This window comes from Argentina silus (genome assembly GCF_951799395.1).
Source record: "Argentina silus genome assembly, chromosome: 6".
Lineage (NCBI taxonomy): Eukaryota > Metazoa > Chordata > Actinopteri > Argentiniformes > Argentinidae > Argentina > Argentina silus.
The window spans coordinates 24,494,125-24,519,196 of record NC_139660.1 but is presented as its reverse complement, the minus strand read 5'-3'; the positions used below and the strand labels follow the sequence as shown (position 1 = coordinate 24,519,196).

The following is a 25,072-nucleotide window of genomic DNA, read 5'->3' as shown; positions in this document are numbered from 1 at the left end:
TATTGTTATGTATGTATTAATTAGTACATTTATGTATTCTATTTATAAATGTTAGATTTGCATAAATTCCATTATTTTGTATGAAAACGCAAAATACGCACTTTCAACCATAGCACAGTGGCAATTTGTTGAGTGGATACAATAATGTTTTTTTTTTAACCCTGTTTAGACGGCACAACTATGCTACACTAGACACAGCATACAAAAGCGCCATTGGTCTGGATCCCAAAGTTCTGAGTCTTGGTCTGGATCTCAAGGACTCTGGTTTTTGACTTCATCACGGTTGGAACACAGGACACGTTTTTGGTTGACTTTTTCCACTTTCCAGTCTCAACGAAGATTGTGGTTGCTGTGAATGTAGCCCCTTCTGTGACTAGGTAAATATGTATATTTACATTCGGATATTGTGTGTATAATGTATAGGATTACACATCAACATATAAATATAATCCTAGCCACAGATGGGGCTAAACATTAAAACAAACAAAAAAAACAAAAAAATGTAGAGGGCGTAGAGTTTACCCCCAACATCGAAATCCAACCCTATACATACCTACCCACCCCAAAACGAGAATTTAAAGCATTGTAGTGAGATAGTTGCGGGGCGTTGGATGGGCGTGCATATCGAAGAGGCCACCGTACACTAGCTGCGAGTCGAAATCTGTTCGCTGATATTGTGGGACAACAAATATTGACGAATCACGATTTTATTCGAATCGCAAAGGATTCTGTCTCGGACCATTGAATGTTCGTTGTCACCGATCTCTGCAGATGTTGCTGATATTAAGATGCTTCGATGCATCATACAGTAGGCTATGGTTTATAAATGTGCTGTCGTGGATGGGTTTCTGATGCAGAAAATCAAAGCAGGAGCTTATGGATTCGTCAAAGCAAACAACGAGGCCCCATGGAAACTGCGACAAATTCGGATATGATACAGTGAACGATTTACAATATGTGGGCACAAATGGTCGTTTAAAGTAAATGACGTGTGCACAAAATATTTTGTTCTATGGATATTTGCAATTATAGGACAACAATGAATGTTTTTTTCTATCTATTCACAGCAAGTGTATCTAAGCTTTAGATGAAATGAGAAGCCTACATGGTTTAATAATAATATTGCACTGTTACAAAATCCATCCATGATGAAAATATTTTGGCGCTTTGAATGAAACGTCAACATTTGGATGATCTGCTTAACGTAACGAGGATGTTAGTATTTTAGAAAACAAATTGAGGACTGGTTATCTAGATTATCGCTCATCGCGCATTGGTGTAGGGAATTCTTGAGGCATTCTCCTCGATTTACTTAATCTGGGCATTGCGTTTTAATCTTTATACAAAGAGGCCAAGTGTACGTTTGGGGTTGGCGCTCCTCAGGGATCATCCTGCTGTGTCGTGTGACTGCCAACATGCCCACTTCACACTCCGGCGCCAGCGCTGTGGAATACTGGGTCGATGGCTCGCGTCGAGATGTCTCCGTGGAGGAGTTCTATTCCATGGGCCCTGAATTGGGAAGGTACAGTAAATTCTTGTTCTACTACTTAATCGCGCTCCCTCTGCATGCATTGAATGTTACCGTGAAATTAGATCTGTAAAGATCTGTAAAGATAATCCCCATCATCTCAATCAAGGGGATTGTGTTTGGACATGTGACCTACTGAACATTGGGAACATTTATTTTTTATTAATTTGTTTCTGCAATTCTGAAATACCAATGTCAGTGTAAAAAACCTCAGTGATTATAAAGTATATTGTGCGTACTATGCATGTATTAAGTATTCATATGCTCCACCAGTTTGGCATAAAAAGCACCAACAACACAACGGCAACTAAAAAATCAAAATATGTACAGACACATGATCTTAATTCTACACAAGAGTAACTTACCCACCATGTTTGCTATGGAAATGGGACATCACGGTAAATGGGGTCAATGCATGGCTTAGGACCGAGAAACAGTCAAACGTGAGTGGATTAGTGCAAATATGTAGAGGAAACAGGTGTTCAGGTCAATTTTCTAAGGTTTTACATGGAATATCACCCATGACCTCTTAAGTAAGGTCTTACATCAGATCTAGCTTGACAGTCAATATTTCAGCACTATCTATGTGAGTCAGTCAAGTGCTGAAGTTTGGGGGGTTGACAGATGGAGTGACCATTTGCGCTCTGTGGTGTATGCATTTGATCTGATGAGGTCATTTGCTGCTGTATATTCCACCATTCCTGGACCATGGTCTCAACTGACAACTATATTCCTATTTGATAGGAGATTACTTAGAAAAACATCAAAGGGACATTATACTTAAAAATCAATTGCATGTATATTTCTTGTCATATAGTCCCCACATTTCATTATTTTATGCATACAAGCCTCATTGCTCTCCTCAACACTTAATTAAAAAAAAAAAATCATGCCACACCAAATTGTATGGCACTTCAGCTGTCCTCTCCTTGCCCTATAATTGCTTTTGGTGGGCACCCCTCCCCTTTTGTCACCAAATTCGGTGTTTAACTAAAAGAGATGTCACTGCCAGGGGTGAACTATGAGCTGTATGTCAAAGTCTCTTTCAAATGTGCCTCTACTCAAACTTTCAACAAAAAAATCTGAAGACGTGGTTCTTTTTCTAGATTAGCAAGAAGGATTGAACATCAACAGTGCAATGTTTTCAGAAACTGACTTTTGCCACGTACAGTGCATTCAGAAAGTATTCTGAACTTTTTCCACATTTTGTTATGTTACAGCCTTAATCTAAAATGGATTCAATTATTTTTCCCTCATCAATCGACACACAATACCCCATAATGACAAAGTGAAAAAACAGGGAAGGGTACAAACTAATTTCTGCAGTATTGAAGGTCCCCAAGAACACAGTAGCCTCCATCATTCTTCAATGGAAGAAGTTTGGAAGAACCAAGACTCTTCCTAGAGTCTGAGCAATAGGGGGAGAAGGGCCACAGTCAGGGAGGTGACCAAGAACCCAATGTTCACTCTGACAGAGCTCTTTGGCCTGAATGCCAAGCGTCACGTCTGGAGGAAACCAGGAACCGCTCATCAGCTGGCCAATACCATCCCTACGGTGAAGCATGGTGGTGGCAGCATCATGCTGTGAGGATGTTTTTCAGTGGCAGGGACTGGGAGACTAGTCAGGATCGAGGAAAAGATGAATGGAGCAAAGTACAGAGAGAGCCTTGATGAAAACCTGCTCTAGAGTGCTCAGGACCTCAGACTGGGGCGAAGGTTCACCTTCCAACAGGACAACGACCCTAAGCACACAGCCAAGACAACACAGGAGTGGCTTCAGGACAAGTCTCTGAATGTCCTTGAGTGGCCCAGCCAGAGCCCGGACTTGAACCCGGTCGAACATCTCTGGAGAGACCTGAAAATAGCTGTGCACCAACACTCCCCATCCAACCTGACAGAGCTTGAGAGGATCTGCATAGAAGAATGGGAGAAACTCCCCAAATACAGGTGTGTCGCGTCATACCCAAGAAGACTTGAGGCTGTAATTGGGTCTGTAAAGTGTGATATTTCATTTATTTTTTATTTTTTATAAATTAGCAAAGATTTCTCAACCTGTTTTGCCTTTGTCATTATGGGGTATTCTGTGTAGATGGAAGAGAGAAAAAAATAATTTAATCCATTTTAGAATAAGGCTGTAACATAACAAAATGTGGATCTGAATACTATCTGAATCCACTGTCATTTTGTTCTGTGTCATCTCATTTCAGCAAAATCTGCTACATTGCCTGTATGCAGATACAATGCCCTCCAAAATAGGAAATAGGAAAATAGGGTTAGGGTTGGAGTATGATTCTCAGCTTTAATTAAATGTTTTTTTTTTTCAGATTGGTTTCACCATTTAGAAATTACAACCTTTTGTATACAGGACAGGTGTGTTCTTCACATCATTTGTACAGGTATAAGAGAGCTGTCAATGTCTAGTATTGATTATAGGCTTTGCATTTGCTTTTGTAGTCTGCTATTGGTGTCTGTCAACATGAGGACCGAAGAGACGTCAATTAAAGTCACGGAAGCCATTATGAGGCTGAAATATCATAAAAATCTGTCAGAAACATAGTCAAAACCTTAGACTTACCAAAATCAACAGTTTGTAACATTATTTAAAAAAGAAAGAAAGCACTGGTGAGCTCAGCAATCGCAAATGGGCTGGTAGGCCAAGGAAAGACTTATACAGTGGATGACAGAAGAATGCTCACATTAATAATTAAGAAACAAAACCAAAACAACCGTCCCACAGATCAGGAACACTCTCCAGGAGGCAGGCGTGAATGTGTGAGAGACTACCATCTGCAGAATAGATCATCAGCTGAACTACAGAGGCTTCACTGCAAGGTGCAAACCACTAGTTATCCTAAAAAAAGGATGGTCTGGTTACAGTTTGCTAAAAAAGTACCTAAAAAGCCTGCAGAGGTCTGGAAAACGGTCTTGTGTACAGATAAGAAGAATATTATCATGTATCTAGAGGAAAGTTTGGAGAAAGTTTGGAGAATAAAAGGATATGCCCAAGATTTACAGCATACAACCTCATCTGTGAAATATTGGGGAGGGGGTGCTATTCTTTGGGCATGTATAGCTGCTGCAAGAACTGGCTAACTTGTTTTGATGATGATGTTACTGCTGATTGCAGCAGCAGAATGCATTCTGGAGTGTACAGAAGCATCTTCTCTGCTTGTGTACAAGCAAATGTCTCCAAATTCATTGGATGGCACGTGATCATGCAGTAAGACAATGACCCAATTATACTGCCATAGCAACTAGGGAGTTTTTCAGGGACAAAAAGCGTAAAGTTCTTGACTGTTCAAGTCAATCTTCAGATTTAAATACAATTTAACATGCATTATATCTCCTGATTATAAGATTTTCGGAAAAAATACCTCAAAACAAACAACAACTGAAGATGGCTTCAGTATAGGCCTGACAGAGCTTGACCAGAGAATATACCCAGCATCTGGTGGGGTCAATGGGTCGCAGACTTATATCAATATTAGTGCTTCATTTGGACATTATATGATTTTTTCCAATGCTTTTGGAGCCCTGAAATAGGGGGAGTATAATTGTAGTCATTGTTTGATGTAAAATCCAAATGCTTCTTCTTTCCAATACTTATGGAGGGTACTGTAGATTGTTTTTTATTTATACAGGTGAGATCTTAGTGAGACCCGAGCCTCATTTACCGAAGAGCCCTGTAAGATCAAGGTACATGGAGATAAAAGTAACATACAGACAGACAAAATCACACAATATTCCAAGGAAATAAAAGCAGAAATCTACAAAGGAATGAATGGGAAACAACAAGAATGATATAAACCCTTAATACATAAACACAACCTAGTTTAAAAAAAAATGTGGATAACAGAAAATAGCAATAGATGCTAGTTCATAGATGCTAGATTTTCAGTTAATAAATCTGCTGACAATCTCTTGAAATGGCCGAAAGTGACCAATGACTGAAGGCCATTCCAAGAAGATGGGACATGAACGCTAAAAGCCGTTCTCCCAGAAACTGTGGAAGCATAGGGTACAGTGGTAGTTTCTGAAGAAGTGCTTTATAAACAGAAGTAAGCCAGTGGTTGTGATATTTGTTTAGCCAGGGAAACCCAACCCACATTCTGGTATAGAGTACAATGATGAGTGGTATATCTGTCGCTAATTACAAACTGGAGTGCGCTGTGATATATAGCATCCAAGGATTTTAATGTGCTAGTGGGAGCATGCATGTATAGAATATCACCATAGTCCCCTGGCCTCCACCATTTCACAGCGTGCACAGTCGTTAAGGGTTTACTTTTCGAGGAGAGATGTCCTGGTTGCCAAGGAGATGTACGGCTATGAGAGTGGAGGCGAGAGGGCTGGGAGATGGATAGATTGTATTAGTAGGACAGCTGAAGATACAGCGAGAGACTCATTTCCCAAAGCAGGGCAGGGCCAATGCATCCACAGGGATACTACTGAGGGGTCAAAGTAGTCCCAGAGTAGGTGGCTGACATACTGTAGCTCCTTCATTACAGTGTGTGCTTTCACAGTGAACTACAAGTTTTATAATGAGCAGTTGACTAGGCCATTATATGCCATACACTTACAATGTACTATGGTCTATTATACCAGTTGTGACGGTGGCATTTAATATTAATTATGATGGGTTGTGAAGAGGAAGAGAATATTGATTATGGTGGATTGTACAGTACACATACATGGCACAGTTGATATATATATAAAATATTGATCATCCACAATAGGACTACTTCTGCAAAGGCTGTTTAGAGCAGGCATTTGAAAACACTTATATAAAAAAAAAAGGAAAAAAAAGCACAGCATTAGAGGCTAGCATTAGCATTAGAGGTGTGCATGCTTGTGTGTGTGTGTGTGTGTGTGTCTGTAAAACAGAGGTTCTCCTCTTCTACCAGTAGGCCTCCAGTAAATGACATTGAGCAAATAGAGAGCCATAATGTACAGAGGGAATGAGATCATAGCCTCAGCCATGAGCACTATGACCAACAACTTCTCCCAGGCAACCAGCAGCTCTGCTGCTGCTGCTTTATCTGCAGTAGTTCAACATAATTAAGATATATGTTTGGCCTGGGCATTATCTGTAGATTTAAAAGTAGATTTAAAAGCAGAGACTACACGAGACGGCCTAGTCACGTATCAGCAGATTAGTCATGGTTTCAGCACATACTTAGTGAATCCTCTGCCCTCGCGTAATGGTGTCAATTCTCCGAATACTGTATCTGACGGTTCACAATAGAAACTCGTCTTTCATTCGTTCAAGTGCGGACACCTTATTTTTACAAATTCTGCTTATAAATGGTTTATAGACGTGATTACACAGTTGTTCAACCATTAGATGAAGTACATGTCCTCTTAATACATGGTTCATATATGTATATGACTAATGTTAAATACATAAACACATATATAATGATTTACAAACTGTTCACTGACTAGTTAATACTATAAAAAATAAGCTTTTCATTAATGGTAGGAAAGTGTTACATATCAGGCTGTCAGTGTCACCACACAGAGAACCATGATCACATTAATTGAATTTGATTTATCCAGGGGGGCCACATCTGTGGTGTTTCGCTGTGAGGAGAAACAGACCCAGAAGCCGTATGCTGCTAAGGTCCTGAAGAAGACTGTGAGTAGTTCTGCCATTATGAAGTCCTGAGATACACTAACACCATCTTAGCATGTTGATGTGGTGCTAATGTTTGTTCTTTCCATCGCAGATCGACAAGAAAATAGTGCGAACTGAAATTGGAGTTCTGCTGCGCCTTTCCCACCCGCATATCGTAAGAGTTGACATTTTGGCAAACAAAGACATCTCTTTTATGGTTTTGGAAACACATACAATTTACATATAATGCACATAATTGCTTTGAAATGTTTGAATCCCTATAATGCTTATAAATGTTTATAAATGCTTGAATATTCATTTATTGATAGTATGTTTACCATCAAACACATTTTCACCTCAGAGGAGATTGTCCTTCCTAATGCACCTCTTAGGGCAATTTTATATAAAATCAACAAAACAACAACAGAAACAGAACAGAACCCATCTCCAAAATTATGACTTGTAGGATGCTAGTGCATTTGATATGTTTTTGACATTGGGAATGCTGGATCATAACCTTCCCTCCTACCTGTGGTTGGGTCTCAGATCCGATTGAAAGAGATCTTTGAGACAGAGACGGACATCGCCCTCATCTTGGAGCTGGTGACCGGAGGCGAACTCTTTGACAGGTCCTTACACCCCAAAATACACACCCACCAACACGACCTCACCACAACTGAACAGGTTTCACTCCAGCCGGGCAAAGGTGGAATCAATTCCTTCCTACAGTTCCCTGCTATCTTTTCCTTGCTTCATCATTAGCAACAATTTATGACACAGGTGTTATTGAGATGCAGAACTTAAAGGGAATAGAACAAAATAATTTGTAATGACCCCCTGCCCCGTTGCTAGGAGACAGATAAAAAGATAAAAGCACAGGCTTCACTTTATCTGTAGAACTTGTAAATATAGCTCAGTATTGCACTTAGTCTCTGGTGCTTCTCTGGATATCCGTTGTGGTTTACTATAGCACAGAATTACCGTCATTCTACAGTGGCGATAGAAAGTCTACACCCCCTTTCAAAATGTTCACCTTTTGTTGCCCCAGAGCCTGGAATCCAAACACATTAAATTAGGATTTGTAGTGACAACCTGATTAACAAAGTGTGTAATTGATTCATTTTCAAATGAGGGACCCTGTAAAGACAAGACACACAAAACATTTTTTTAAAGACCCCTCCAGAGGGGTGCTATTCTGAACTTTTCAGGTAAATCGACACTCGAATGAATATTCAAGACAGTGGGCGTAAGTGACCCCCCATCCGTGGTCAGTGGAACAATGGCCAACAGCGACAGAGCAGCTCCAACAGCGTCCTCCGTTATCCTGCCTGTTATTTCTTTTTTAATATACATTTCAGTATTGTGAGAATTTCGTAATTACAAATAGACTGCCATCTTACCGCCAAGTAACTAGAACGTTGATTTACCCCAAGCGCAAATCTTTTTCTCCTCACTGATGCTAAATCCATTGAAACTGCAGTCAGAACCATGGAAAAAAAAACATTGTGCCAAACAAGGCAGAAACAGGAAGGTTTGTTTTATGTGGGCCCAGCCCTGAAGTGTCTCACTAATAGGCTGCTATTTAGGAGGACATAGGAATATAAGGGCACGGGTACCCTTCTCCCAACTTTGTCATAAACATACTCTAACGCTCGCACAATACTCAACCCAAAACTGACGTGGCCAGTAGCACTATCAATTCTCAGAAATTCTAACCCAACCATAACTCAAACATTGTTGTTAAGTATTGGATCAGAAGGACGAGGAGGAGGATACGCATGGATGATAAACACAGAAGCCATTGTGTAAAGGCGCATAGCCTGAGGGTACAGTAGTGTCCAATGCTATCGACAAATAACTTATCTGGTACGCATCTATTCCTTGTCATTATTGCTTGACATTATTGTGTGCTTGTTTGCACTTGTTATCAAGCGTTATTGGCACTTCATTCCTAGTGTCCTAGTCAGGTGAATTTGTGGGCTGAGGACTTCGACCAATAACTGATAGCGACAACTACAGTGACAGCAAAATGAATGCTTAGGATGATTTGCACAATGTAAAGAGCTGTGTAGAAAGGATGGCCACATATTGTTCTCCTCTTCCCCCTGCTCTGCACACAGAGCGACAGACATGGGACAGATTAGTTTCATCATTGCTAAAATGTATTTTCTCTCACACAATGTTGTAGCAACATTACAGTGCCCATCCATAGGTATTGGAAAGAGGAAGCATTTTGTCTTCGTTTAGCTCTATACTCCAACAGTTTGGATTTAAAATCAACCAATTTCTATGAGGGTAAAGTAGATCCTCAGCTTTCACCATTTAGAAATTACAACCCTTTTTATACATAGTCCCCTTATTTCAGGGCACCACAAGTATTTGAAAGTTGGCTTGACAGGTGTTAATGGTTAGTCAGGTTAGTGCTGGCATAAGAGAGCTGACAATGTCTAGTATTGATTCTAGGCTTGGCATTTGCCTTTGGAGTGCTATTGGTGTCCGTCAACATGAGGACCAAAGAGACGTCAATGAAAGTCATGGGAGCCATTATGAGGCTGAAATATCAGAAAAAACTATCTGAAATATAGCCTTAGACTTACCAAAATCAACAGTTTGGAACATCATTCAAAAAGAAAGAAAGTACTGGTGAACTCAGTAATCGCAAACGGGCTGGTCATCTACTGCTCATCTACAGGATGACCGAAGAATGCTCGCCAAAATTAAGAAAAACCCCAAAACAACTGTCCCACAGATCAGGAACACTCCAGGAGGTATGTGGGAATGTGTCAGAGACTACCATCTGCAGAATACGTCACCAGCCTAACTACAGAGGTTTCACTACAAGGTGTAAACCATTAGTTATTCTGAAAAAGGATGGTCAGGTTACAATTCACTAAAAAGTACCTAAAAAGTGTGAAGACGTCTTGTTGACAGATAACACAAATATGATCATGTACCAGAGTGATTGCAAGAGGAAAGTTTGGGGAAAAAAGGATCTGCCCAAGTTTTACAGAATACCACATCATCTGTGAAACATGGTGGAGGGTTTGCTATGGTTTGGGAATGTATAGCTGCCACAAGAACTGGCTAACTTGTCCTAATTCATGATGACAGCAGCAGCAGAATGTATTCTGAAGTGTACAGAAACATCTTGTCTGCTTGTGTACAAGCAAATGCCTCCAAATTCATTGGATGGCGCTTTATCATACAATAAGATAATGACCCCAATTATACTGCCATAGCAACTAGCGAGTTTTTCTGGGCCAAAAAGTGAAAAGTTCTTGACAGGCCAAGTCAACCTTCAGTTTTAAATCCAATTTAACTTGCATTTAATTTCATATTCTTTCTTGATGATAAGATTTTAGGCAAAAATACCTCAAAACAAACAACAACTGAAGATGGCTGCAGAACAAATTTGGCAGAACATCACCAGAGAACCTACCCAGCGTCTATTGGGGTCAATGGATTGCAGACTTTAGGCAGTTATTGCATGCAAAGGATTATCAACCAAATACTAAACATGACTACTTTATTTGGACATTATATGATTTTTTCCAATACTTTTGGACCCTGAAATAGTCCTGTGTATAAAAAGATGTTCTCATTTCTAAATGGTGGAAACAATCTTAAAAAAGAAAGTATTGTATTAACACTGAAAATCTCTACTTTAACCATGTTGTAATTTTGGATTTCAAATCCAAACTGCTGGAGGATAGAGCTAGCCGAAGACAAATGCTTCCTCTTCTCAATTACTTATGGAGGGCACTGTATATCAATGTTTTCCTAATCAATATATTTCCTGTTACCCAATTGAAAATGCATTTTGACCACGTGAACATATAGTTCCTTTCACAAAATTTACTGTGCTGGAATTTACTGTGCTGTAACAAAATCACCTTAGCTAATTGTTAAAATATGGAACAGGCTATCTTACAGGCTAGCAACACACTGCAAACTTCTACTATTACAGCCTATTGCCTATAGAAGAGACAGAATCGAGGGAACAGGAGGAAACATCTACTGTACAGTACACTCAAGTTTTGAATGTGAGAAATAAAAGGAGGTAATTCTCTGCTACTATTGTAGAACTTTATTGCATGTTCTCTGATGTTTCACATTCCTGGAACTGTGACAACATTTTTAGGTTTATACTGTACCCTAAACATGAATATTATACATATTATAATTAGTCTGTATATACATATTAGGATTGCTCAACGATGCCTCCTGATGGTTGTTTTGCCGAGGTGAATTCATTTAAATGAAACGTGAAATAGTCAAGCTGACTCACTAGTGCCGTCGTGGTATGCCTGCAACATCGTCACACTGGCAGCCACATTTTAAACTCGGTCCTACTATAGGTATCGTGGATAAAAACAAATCATGCTGAGAGTATAACCTAGAAGATTGTTTGTGATATTTTGCTAGTTTGACAAGTTACCAGTAATTCAATTAATTTCTACTGAAACCCTGCATCACAATCAACTAACCCGAGTCCCTGTCGGCCCCCATTCCCAACAAACTCAACCTGGGAATTACCCAGTGTTGTAGTAGGTCCGGAGGGGGTAAAAAATTGTGGTTGGACCCATTCACACTGAACTTGACCCAGTTGTTACCTGGGATTTATCCAGGTCGGTGCTCCAGTGTGATTGGGATTTTTTTTAACTTTTCTCTGTATGAACTATCATGATTTATCATTCCATCATCAGATCGGTCAAGCAAACAGTTTTAGAGTAACAGCAGCCCACAACTTTTCTCATACCTTGCCCTTTAGATTTCAACCCTAGTTGACCCTCTGGGGACCCAAAGGGATGCACCTTTATGTTCCTGCCCAGTACTAACACACCTTATTCAACTTGCTTGATGATGGGCTGGAACAAAAACTTTTGGATTAAAGAACATCTTGTTTGTTATGTGTAGGTTGCTTGAACTCCATGTAGAATTTTGACTGTGTCTGCTTGTCCCTGCTCTGACAGGATCGTGGAGAGAGGCTACTACAGTGAGAGGGATGCGGCCCATGTCATCAAGCAGATTCTAGAGGCAGTGGCGGTAAGACATGATTGAATGGGCACTGATCAACTAATGAATAGACAGGTGCCTTTAGCAAAATGCCTTGGGAACTGGTATGAATTCTGAGATACAATATGTGTACAGCTTATCAAGCCTAGATGCCGAGATGTAATGCTTTTGTTTCCTGGATATTTTCTGGCTGATGCAAGTGAATTGCCTCTCACCCTCATGTTCAATGTGTTAGGAGGCAAGATGGCGCCGAGGAAGGCTGCCGTGTCTCAAGCTCCTCCTCACCTTTTTATTGTTTTATCTTATCTTGCTAGTTTATTTTTATATTTACGCCTAACTCTCGGTAACAGGCAAACGGCCAAAGCGAGCCCTATCATACGATATGATAGAGAAAAACTTCTGCGCATTAAATCGTCGGTGGAAAACACTTTTTCACCACCACCCGCAAACAATGGCAATCTACCCTGGCTACCTGCTGCTTCACCTGGACAATGGAGGAGACGGAGGAAGCGAGGCTCGCGGGCTGGAGTGCTGGTCAGGCTGAGGAAACGTGAGAACCGGCCTCCTCTCCCCAGTATTCTTCTGGCGAACGTCCAGTCACTGGACAACAAGCTGGATGAACTCCGGAGCAGGATGGCGTTTCAACGGGACATTAAGAACTGTAACGTTATGGTTTTCACGGAGACTTGGCTCGACCCTTCGGCCCCAGATTGCGCCATTGTTCCACACGGATTCTCCATTCACCGCCAGGACAGGACAATGACATCGGGGAAGAGCAAGGGGGGAGGTGTCTGCTTCATGGTGAATAACAAGTGGTGCTCAGACGTGGAGATACTTTCATCGGACTGTTCTCCCAATTTAGAGCACCTCATGATCGGATGTCGACCTTATTATTCGCCCAGGGAGTTTACATCGGTTGTGCTTACAGCTGTCTATATACCACCAGACGCTGATACCAACCAAGCGCTGCACGAGCTGTATGGAGTTATCGACAGGACGGAGACCTCACGGCCCGAGGCTGCTTTCATTGTGGCTGGGGATTTTAATAAAGCCAACTTGAGGAAAGTCCTGCCGAGATACCGCCAGCACATCAGCTTTCCTACGCGAGGCGCAAACACGCTCGACCATGTTTACTCTCCCTTCCGCGACGGATATAAGGCCCTCCTACGACCCCCATTCGGCAAATCAGACCACAGCTCAGTACTGCTTCTGCCTTCCTACAGGCAGATACTCAAACGTGACAGGCCGGTGACGCGGACCATTCAACGTTGGTCTGACCAATCAGACTCTGCATTACGGGACTGTTTCAGCACTACGGAGTGGGATGTGTTTAAGGACGACAATTTAAACACACACACGGACTCGGTGATTTGCTACATTGGCAAATGCATTGATGACGTCGTGCCGCGGATTACTGTACGGACATTTCCCAATCAGAAGCCCTGGGTTAATGGAGAAGTCCGAGCCAAACTTAAGGCACGGACTGCCGCCTACAACTCAGGTGATTTGGAGGAGTACAGCAATTCCAGGTATGCACTCAGGAAAGCTATTAACATTGCTAAGAGACAATACAAGGACAGAATGGAGTCCAACTTTGAGGGCTCCAACTCAAGGCACATGTGGACCGGACTCAGAACAATTACAGACTTTAAAGGGACTACGAGTGTGACTGAGGAAGTGTCTCCATCTCTTCCAGATGACCTTAACATCTACTTCGCACGTTTTGAGAGCTACTCTCCGGCTGAGGAAGTACAGATGGACCAGGACCCCTGCACACTAGCAATAACAAGGGCAGATGTGTGCAAATCCTTCAAAAGGATTAATCCACACAAGGCCCCTGGACCGGATGGCATACCTGGCCGGGCTCTCAGGGTGTGTGCAGATCAGCTGGCAGGTGTGTTTACAGACATTTTCAACCTGTCACTGCTCCAGTCGGTGGTCCCCACATGTCTCAAAAAGTCCACCATCATCCCCATCCCAAAGAAGTCAAAAACATCCTGCCTCAACGACTACCGACCAGTAGCACTCACTTCCATCGTCATGAAGTGCTTTGAGCGGTTAGTCAAATCATTCATCACCTCCTCCCTCCCTGACTCACTGGACCCCATGCAATTTGCATACAGGGCAAACAGGTCCACAGACGACGCCATCGCCCTCGCCCTCCACACTGCCCTCTCCCACCTGGACCAGAAGAACACATATGTGAGAATGCTGTTCATTGACTACAGTTCAGCATTCAATACCATTGTGCCCTCCAAGCTCGCTGTGAAGCTCAGGGACCTCGGGCTCAACACCACGCTTTGTGACTGGATCCTGAGCTTCCTGACGGGCAGACCCCAGGCAGTGCGGATAGGAGGCGCCACATCATCCACCCTGACTCTCAACACCGGCGCACCCCAGGGCTGCGTGCTCAGCCCTCTCCTCTACTCCCTGTTCACACATGACTGCGTGGCCACACACAGCTCCAACACCATCATCAAGTTTGCTGACGACACGACCGTCATCGGCCTGATCACCGACGGCGACGAGACGGCGTACAGAGAGGAGGTGAGAGCCCTGACATCTTGGTGCCAGGACAACAACCTCCAGCTCAACCTCAGCAAAACTAAGGAGCTGATTGTGGACTACAGGAAGCGGCAGGGAGCCGGGCACGCCCCTATCACCATCAACGGGACGGCAGTAGAGAGAGTCAGCAGCTTCAAGTTCCTCGGGGTCCACATCTGCGAGGACCTGACCTGGACTCACCACACCGACGCCATCACAAGGACGGCAAGACAGCGGCTCTTCTTCCTCCGCAGGCTGCGGAGGTTCAACATGGACTCCAGGATACTCTGCAACTTCTACAGGTGCACCATAGAGAGTATCCTGACTGGCTGCATCACCGCCTGGTACGGCAGTTGCTCCGCCCTCAACCGTAAGACATTACAGAGGGTGGTGAAAGCTGCCCAGCACATTACCAGGACGGAGCTGCCATCCATGGAGGACCTCTACACTCAGCGCTGCAGGAAGAAGACTAACCGGATTATTAAAGACCCTCATCACCCCAGCAACAAACTGTTTCAGCTGCTCCCGTCTGGCAGACGCTACCGCAGCATCCGGTCTCACACCACCAGACTCAGGGACAGTTTCATCCCACAGGCAATAAGACTGTTGAACTCCTGAGCTACTTAGCTCACCACAATGACACTTTTTAACTATGCCACTTTATAAAATGCCACTTTATACCAGTCGACATCTGGATAAAAACGTCTGTTTACATTTCACTTTTTACATTTTACATTTACATTTACATTTATTTAGTTTTGTATTTAGGTAACTATTGTTATTGTTGTTGTTTATTTTTATTTTTATTATTTACACTTCTTATTGCACTGTTGGAGGAGCCCAAGACTTAAGAATTTCATTGCCAGCGACTGCTCTGTAATTGTTGTGCATATGACAATAAAACCATCTTGAATCTTGTTTTCATTGCCAGGACAATGTCAGAAATGGCACTGGCCAAAAAATAGTAAAACATTTCAACTGTAGCTATAGTCTTCTTATGCACTGAGTAAAAGCATAAAAAACATAAGGAGAATTTGGACACGATATCCATGCACGGACAGTCTATTCTTACAAAATAATTGGAATTGCAATGATCATGACTATTTTCGCAAGAAAATGTAGGCTTCGGCCCTTCCATAGCTCTACAAGCTCCACAACTTTTTCGTAAATTTCATTGTTTCAAACCGAGAATTTGAATGTATTATGTACCTGTTCTTTATTTAGTATTCTATAGTTTGGTCCCAAATGCAATTTGGGAATTGCCATTGTTTACAACATCCTGGATTCTCATTGGTTATGGCTCATATATAGCCTCGGAGCACCTCTCAAACTGAAGTAGAGAGGAGCTGGGACCAAGAAATTCAGAATTTAAGGCATGTCAGAATTCAAATCGGATGTGATTATGTGTTCTCTTCATGTTGTTGACCAACTCACATGCAAGTCAAAACGTCAAGTTCACCACAGATGACCCACGTTTACAGTTGATATGTAAATTAGTGAGAACTCGGCTTGTGGCAAATTTATGGCTGAAATTGTGTAGCGTCTGCCTGGCTTTAAGGTGCAATATGTAACACTGAAGCTTTCTAAAAGCTTTCTAATGGTTGTAATACATATTATGAGACACTATAGAACTTTTTGGCTGCCGTCTCTAAACTTATTTTCAGACTCTGGGTCCTAGTGCTGGCTGGTTTCAAGTCTGTGATCAGGCTCTGGTTTGCTGCATATACCGTCCGTTTTTAGTATCAATGAAAGGAGACTCCTGTTTAGAGTCAAAGGAACCTTTTGTGTGTGAAGGATGTAACCGTCATCGAAGAGGCAGACATCTTCCACCTCACGGACGAGGTGAAAGTGAGTGTATTATTGCTCTCCAGGACCAGCTGAGACAGCATACCTCCTACAAATCAGCCCTTGCTGTAGGGGAGCTTTTCAGCCTGGGTGCCTTTACCATTACTAGACTAGTCCCCAAACTGGTGGTTGCAGGTAACCATTTCCCATTAACAAACAAAAGCATGACAATCTGTCTAACTACTTCCCTTCCCTTGGAAAGGCAAGATAGTTTGGATATTGGACGATAGTTATCTAGGTCGGAGGGGTCACCACCTTTATGGAAAGGGAGCACATGGGCTGCCTTCCAGACCTTGGGGATAACATCTGAGATAATAATAAGATAAAAAATATCTGTCAGTGATTCCGCAATCATGGGGACAGAGAGCTATAATAGGTCTGGGTCAAGCAGATCAGCCCCAGTGGATTTTTTAACATCAATCTCTGATTGAGCCAACTGGATCAGCCAACCACCAAACCAACATCTCTCAAACAAAAAGCCTGCAGAGATAAAATGCTGATTAAAAGCATCACTTATCTATTTTTTTTCAGTGATGAGGCCTGAGTTAGACAAAACTTGCTTAGGAACAGGGGAAGAGGAATTTCCATGCTAAAGAGCATTAATTGTTTTCCAAAATTGTGTAGGGTTACCAGCAGTATCTGAGATAGCACTTAGAAAGTAGCTTGATTTAGCTTTCTTAATTGAGAAAGTGCAGCTATTTCGTAGTTGTCTGAAAATCTGCCAATCAAGCTAGTGAGTCAGTTTTTCTGGCCTTGGCCCAGGCTTGGTTTCTCAACAAAAGATCAGAAAGTTCTGCCGAAAACCACATCACATGAATTGGTTGAAATTAATCAACATTTGCAATACGATATTACTTGCTACTACTCTGTTCAAGCATTGTATCCAGCACCTCAAACCTAATATCATAGTTTGTTACCCATAAACAGAGCAGGTAGTTACTATGATATAAAGTGGTATCAGAGCAGGAAAAAGCTATATTACCTGTTTCCATTTTCTTCTAGTCTTGTATCGTGTCTTAACCTCACAACTAAGACCCTGGTTACTCAGTCATTGGTAATACGTACCTAGTATCAGTATGCATGTATCCGCTGCATCCACTGCTACCGAATGTGTCTGATTACATGGAGCTTTTATGGATGATTTAATTTAATGATGTATTAATGTAATAACACATTAAGCTAATGACATTTCTTAGGCAATGGAAAATGCGACTAAACTAAATTTTGGGGGGTTTATGCCACACCAATGTATGTCACACCATGAATGTCAACCTGAAGATTAGTGTGAGCCTTTACTTGGACATACAAATGTATTGTAATCCCAGGTTACAGGCATACAGGCATACAGGCACACACACACACACACACACACACACACACACACAGACACACATACTCTGCACTGTATGTTTCTCTCAGAGTTAGAAATATGGGTCAAATGTTGTCAGTCTGAGTTAGAGGAAAGGCGGATGTGAGAGTGTGCGTGTGTAGTGTGCGTATCTGCGTATGTGCGTTTGGTGAGCTGCAAGTGTGAAATAATCCTCTCAGAGAGCCAGCAAAAATGTTTCCCTCCCGGTTTTAATCTTCTGACGAAGTGAGGCAGCAGCAGGGATGTGGGCTGGCTGTTACGTAACAATTCTGGCAAGTGCGTGCCTGTGACAATGAACGCTGGGGTGCAGGGCAATATGCACGCTTTGGTTTCTAAAGCATGCTTAAAACTGGCTGTGTGGGATACATTTATTCCACGTTTGCTCTTAAGATTTTAATCTAGACTGAGTGTTTGTGCATGTATTTATGTGCTGGGGGCGGGGGTGGTTGAGAGAAGGAGTTGAATTTTGTGTGTGTGTGTGTGGGTGGATGAGCAAGTTAGTTCACTCACATTATCGCTCTGATTCTTATCACTCATTGCCCCATCCCATAGCTCACCAAGACCTCCAAGCTGACATCTCTGACTGCTCAGTAGGCCATACACACTCCATAGGGATATAGTGCAGAGACAAGGTGAGACCAAAAGTCTCTGATTCATAATTTGGTTGAAAGGCAGAAAAGTCTACACCAGGGGTCCGTAGAGTGCCAGTTGCTTCTTTTTTAAACACTTCTCTCCGCATGCCAACAGCATTTGTACAAGACCATAATTCGCAATATAGCCTTAATTATAACACACTCAGACCAGTCAACTGAGGAGCAGCATAATGCCCGCTAGAAGACAGCAATATAAGCAGTTTTAAGAATCAAAAAATTTGAATTCAGTGACTTTGCTGTTGTCTGCGGACAAGGCTGCGGGACATTACAGACCTGCATAGGGTTTTCATAACGGCAAACGAACGGCACAGCTGCAAGGTTAGTCATGTGCCACACAGAACCACCTAGCATGACAATCTTGGGTTGCCAACGCCTGGTCTACACGGAAACCATGACATTTTCCTTAAGTCTTTTAATGTGTATCCTGAAAGCTTTGCGTGTGATTCATACTGCAGATCTGCAAAAGAAATCATCAAGATCAAGGTGAAAACCATTTTTCTGTACTGTATCACAGAGGCCTGATGCATGTTTTTTTTTGGTCATCTAGTTAAAAACAACATCTGTCCAAAGAGCCTTAGCACACAAACTTAATTAACACACAGCTCAACAAGGCTATAAGTCATAGCAGGCATACTTTGGGCTCCCCCGGTCAGTGCACCAGCAAAGCAGTGCCTAATGGAGGAAGATTCTCTGATGTATGAGCTCAAACACAGGGCCCTGGTGCATCTAAGGAGAGAGAGGTTCAAAATGTTTTTGATAGCGGCCAAGCAGGCGGTGAATATTTTTCAATTAGAACTAATAGCAGTCAAGACTGATGCATAGCACGGGAGGCTATAGCTAATGGGAGACTAACAAAATGCTTTTGGCATATAGTGGCTTCTGTAGCCTATCAAAAGTTGCTGGCTAGTTCCACAGGGGCTATACCCTACACAGTAAATCCATGAACACTTTATTGGAAAGCTGACCACCAACTATCTACAATGATATTTCCATATCTAGTCAATGACAAATGAAGCTAAATCAGCTGGACGTTTATGCAGTGGATTTGTCAGGAAATGTATACAGTCGCCATACGTTTACAACAAGTCAATCTCTGCTAGTTGAGAGAGTCATCCATTCGAGCTCGCATGTTTCTTTCCATGTCATGTTGGTAGGTAGGCTATGATAGAACGCTAGTTACAGATACTGATAAACTTTACATTATGTTTACTGCAAACCCTTACTATTAGCTGGTTTAGGCAGCTAGCGGTGGTATATCTCTCTGCTGTTTGACAGACGACGAGTCAATAGTGGATTTTGTGATCACTAGCTGGTACACTTTTATTTGATATTCCGAAATATTAAATCATGTTGCGGCAGGAGTCAGGCTGGGGTAAGTAAACTGAAGCTACGATCTGGCAGTGTGGCAAAGTCTGGACTGGGTCTTGATGATGGGAAGATGACAGACAACTGGTAACCTGACTCCCGCACACCTGAATCCACTTCTGACCATCAGGGAGAGAGCGACAGAGCAAGAGCAGGAGAGGAGGGGTACTGCAGACTAGATGGAAGTGGAGGGCGTGACAGCTACTTTTCTATCAAGTCTCATTCCCACTGAAACCCAAAATCCTGACTCCTGTCTTGCATGAAAATTCCTAACTTTATTCTGTAATCAATAGGTTGCATTATCAAAGTCGACTAGCACTTATTCATGCCAGATTGCGCTAAAAACATTTTCCCTGCTTCTCCGCACTGTGAGAGAATGCGTGATGGCGGTATGAGAGTAGATGGTATATTTGAAAAACAGGAGTTGGTCCCATTGCTTGGTCCTCGTTAAGATATTTAATAATAATGCTATAATAAACTTGATTTTGCCAATCTATCTGATAAGGCAAACCATTCTGTTTTAAAACATCCTTCACAGCTCTTGTCACCACCTTGTGGTAGCTTTTGGCAGCACTTCATACTTCACAACTCGTGTCTGTCGCAGCAGCAGTATTGAGGTAGACCACCAGTGCGATGACAGTATGAATCTTTTAAACACTGGCCTACTGTATGTTTTACAGAAATCCTGAATGTAACATTGAGGCAGCAAGCTATTAGCTCTATTTGAGTGTTTTGTGATCAATTAACAAGGATATTAGTGGACTGGTGCAAGTTAGATTGGAGTTGTGTGATCAGTTCAGTGTGTGTAGATCTCACTACTCTGCCCTGTGGCTCCATGATGATTGGATTACCCAGAATGGCCAAATACTGTAAGTGAAATTGAAACCCCCAGCCTTACTAGTTAGCTCAAGCAACTCTCGAGTGACTGGAAGAGGAACAGTGGAAGTGAGAGCCTGTGAGCTGCAGAAATAGGCCCATCTGTTGTCAAGTCTATTTTGAATCTGGGGCTGCTCATTTACAGTTGGAATTAATCCTGCCAAGCGATGCCGTGATTGAGTGGAATCCCTCAGGCCCCGCATGTAGTGATTCACTCTCTTTTAGCTACTTCACGCCCTCCATTTTACTTTCTCTGTTCTTCAAGATGTCAACACCTGTACAGTGTGTCATCCAGTTTAGACTAAAGCACACATGATGCAAAACCCTTCCGTACTTAGAGGTTGAATTGATTTGTTTATAGTTATATTACCCCATGGGCATTTTAGAAAAACTGACATTGTCTGTTGGTTGTAGCCATAGAAATAGAATGAGCAGAATGGACATAGTCCCTCAGACCATGGCAATTTGACTAGTACACCAAAGATGGCTGACATGGTTGTTATCATTAAGCGTCACAATAGCCTGTGTGATTATTTTTTTTTGATAGATGGATAGATAGATATAGAAACACATTGAAAAATGTGTAGATATAGATAGTTATAGAAACACATTGAAAACAATGTGGTTATTTTGTGGTTTATATCAAATGAAACAACTATTATCTCATGTAATGTGGTCAAGGGCAGTCAGCATAGATTTCCCACATCCACAAAGACTATTGGCCTCTCTACACATAAATTCAACCATATCTAATCAATGACACATGAGGATAAATCTGTTGGAAGTTTATGCAGTGGATCTGTCGAGGTATAGTCACCATATGTTTGCAACAATTTTAGCCAAATCTCTGCTTCGATAATTGAGATATATCAAACCACTTGGCCAGCTAGCATAATTTTTCCATGTCATGTTGGTAGGTACAGTAGATAGCTAGTTACAGTTACATGCCCTCCTTTCTCAGCCTGGAAAACACCTATTTACAGTTGAATGAGCATGCCTGCTGGACGTCCTGAGGATATCGCGCCTCGCCTGTTGTCAATTCCTTTGCTATTGTAATGTATATAGTATAGGCCAACAGACCTCTCCCATCAATGTCTCTGAAGGACAAGAACAGCAATATTTTCTTTAGGTTAGGCCTATGTGTACCAGTCTTCTATGTTGTCCTTGACACACATAGCGTGAGACGTATGGTTAAACTTCCATTAGTTTACTACAGTTTGTTTATTTTGTATGTTTCTTTGAAACTATTACATTGGTTAATTTGTTGATACTCTATCCACATTCTTCCAAAATGCATTAATGTGATGTTGTGCGTTAAATAAAGGTTCTGTTAAAACAGCACAACATCATCATGACCAGGTTATCACATAGCTCACCATTGATGTTTCATGTTCACAGGCATAGTTAACAACACGTACACTCGAGTCATCGGCATCAAGTATTGCACTATGCGTAAACTCCTCATGATTTTTAGTAGATGCATATTGGGTATTCTTAATGGACTTTAGGATCTGATATGATCGAGTGTCTGTCACACAGGGATGAGCAAATCATTATCAATCATTATTAATCATAAAATATGTTTTGGAGTCAGATACAACATAATGTTAACTTGTATTAGTTGAGACCGCTTTACCATGCCCATAACCTTGCTAAGTTTACTAAATAAATAAATGTATGTTCTTTATTCTAATTCCGTCCAGACCTTCTCTCTCTTTTTTAAGAATCCTTTGGTGTTTTACCACTTCTTCACATCTCTCTGCTGTTTGATAGACGACAAGTCTATGAAAAAATGTGTAGTTATCGCTGGTTGGTACAATTTTATTTAATATCACCCCAATATCAAATCATGTTGCCAATCATGATAGATAGCAGTTTGATTGAGCAGGGTTTTACATGTGTGGATGGCTGTCGTTCTCTCGTTTGCACCATAATATGACTCTAATATTTGAATGATAACGTAATAGGCTTTTTGCAGTTAGTGACGTCACAAAAAGGCTATCTCTGCACATTTGATTCTGGTCAAGATTATTTTGCAATGCACAGTGTTTTTTTTATTTAACCTTTATTTTAGCAGGGAGTCCCATTGAGACCAAGGTCGCTTTTACAAGGAAGCCCTGCATACATATATTATACAATTATATATCATACAAAATCATGCTATAATATACAAAATAAATCTGTAGATTGTTCCAGCAGTGAGGTGCACCAAAACTAAAAGTGGATTTACCCAACCTCAGGAGTTAACCAACCCTGAGAGCGGGTTTTGTAAGTTTTGTATAAAACTGTGATAAAGCGAAGGGCGCTATGATAAATGGCTTCCAAGTTTAAGAGTGGTGGCTGCTGCATTTTGGTAGATTATATCACCATAATCTAGCACTGGCATTAAGGTTGATTGTACAATCCACTTTCTGCTGTTCAGGGAAAGGCAAGAAGTCCACCTTAAATCTTAGCTTTTTAACAAGCTCCTCTGTATTTTTTCTAACCGTCAACTCTTTGTCTAACTAAATGCCCAGGTATTTATAAGCGTGGATACGTTCAATGTGGCCACCACCCAATGTACATATGCATAAATCATCAGATGATACATTTTTTCGTGATTTGGAAAATAACATATACAGTGGAGGAAATAATTATTTGATCCCCTGCTGATTTTGTTAGTTTGCCCGATTACAAAGACATGAGCGGTCTATAATTTTTATGGTACTTTTATTTTAACAAATAGAGACAGAATATCAACAAAGAAGTCCAGAAAAAACACATTATATAAAGTTATAAATTCATTTGCATTTGATCGAAGGAAATATGTAATTGATCCCCTACAAACCAGCAAGAATTCTGGCTCATACAGACTGGTTATATGCCCATGAGGCACACAGATTACTCCTGTCACTTTAAGAAAGTACTCCTAATCTCTGCTTGTTATGGGTATAAAAGACACCTGTCAATAGAATCAATCTCTTCCATTCCAACCTCTCCACCACCATGGGCAAGACCAAAGAACATTCAAAGGACATCAGGGTAAGAGTTGTAGACCTGCACAAGGCTGGAATGGGCTACAAGACCATCAGCAAGAAGCTTGGTGAGAAGGAGACAACTGTTGGTGCAATTATTAGAAAATGGAAGAAATACAAAATAACCATCAATCGCCCTCTGCCTGGAGCTCCATGCAAGATCTTGCCTCGTGGGGTAAGGATGATCATGAGAAGGGTGAGGGATCAGCCCAGAACTACACGGGAGGAGCTTGGTAATGATCTCAAGGCAGCTGGGACCACAGTCACCAAGAAAACCATTGGTAACACACTACACCGTAACGGATTGAAAACCTGCAGTGCCCGCAAGGTCCCCCTGCTCAACAAGGCACATGTACAGGCCCATCTGACGTTTGCCAATGAACACCTAAATGATTCAGAGAAGGCTTGGGAGGAGGTGATGTGGTCAGATGAGACCAAAATTGAACTCTTTGGCATAAATTCGACTCTTCGTGTTTGGAGGGAGAGAAATGCTGAATGCTACAATCCCAAGAACACCATCCCCACCGTCAAACACGGAGGTGGAAACATTATGCTTTGGGGTTGTTTCTCTGCTAAGGGTACAGGACAACTTCACTGCATTGAGGGGCCAATGGACGGGGCCATGTACCGTAAGATCTTGGACGAGAACCTCCTTCCCTCAGCCAGAGCACTGAGGATGGGTCGTGGATGGGTCTTCCAGCATGACAATGACCCAAAACATACGGCCAAGGCAACAAAGGAGTGGCTCAAGAAGAAGGACACTAAGGTCATGGAGTGGCCTAGCTAGTCTCTAGACCTTAATCCTATAGAACATTTGTGGAGGGAGCTGAAGCTTCGAGTTGCCAAGCAAAAGCCTTGAAACCTTCAGGATTTGGAGAGGATCTGTAAAGAGGAGTGGACCAAAATCCCTCCTGAGATGTGTGCAAACCTGGTGACCAAATACAAGAAACGTCTGACTTCTGTGCTTGCCAACAAGGGTTTCTCCACCAAGTACTAAGTCATGTTTTGCTTGGGGATCAAATACTTATTTCCTTCGATCAAATGCAAATTAATTTATAACTTTATATAATATGTTTTTCTGGACTTTTTTTGTTTATATTCTGTGTCTATTTGTTAAAATAAAAGTACCATAAAAATTATAGACCGCTCATTTCTTTGTAATCGGGCAAACTAACAAAATCAGCAGGGGATCAAATAATTATTTCCCCCACTGTACTTGGTTTTTCCAGCGTTAAATACCTATTA

The 25,072-nt window shown here is 41.7% G+C and overlaps 1 protein-coding gene across 1 annotated transcript in view; it reads left to right on the top strand.

Annotated features, from left to right (window-relative positions):
* The first annotated feature begins 707 nt into the window (after positions 1–707).
* LOC310805875 (calcium/calmodulin-dependent protein kinase type IV) overlaps positions 708–25,072 on the top strand; it is a 39,608-nt gene continuing 15,243 nt past the window's right edge. Inside the window, exons 1-5 of the mRNA XM_083671729.1 lie at positions 708–1,522; positions 7,088–7,166; positions 7,258–7,320; positions 7,692–7,774; positions 12,119–12,191. Coding sequence (XP_083527855.1) covers positions 1,416–1,522; positions 7,088–7,166; positions 7,258–7,320; positions 7,692–7,774; positions 12,119–12,191 — 405 coding nt within the window. The 5' untranslated portion in view covers positions 708–1,415. The remainder of the gene's footprint in view (positions 1,523–7,087; positions 7,167–7,257; positions 7,321–7,691; positions 7,775–12,118; positions 12,192–25,072) is intronic.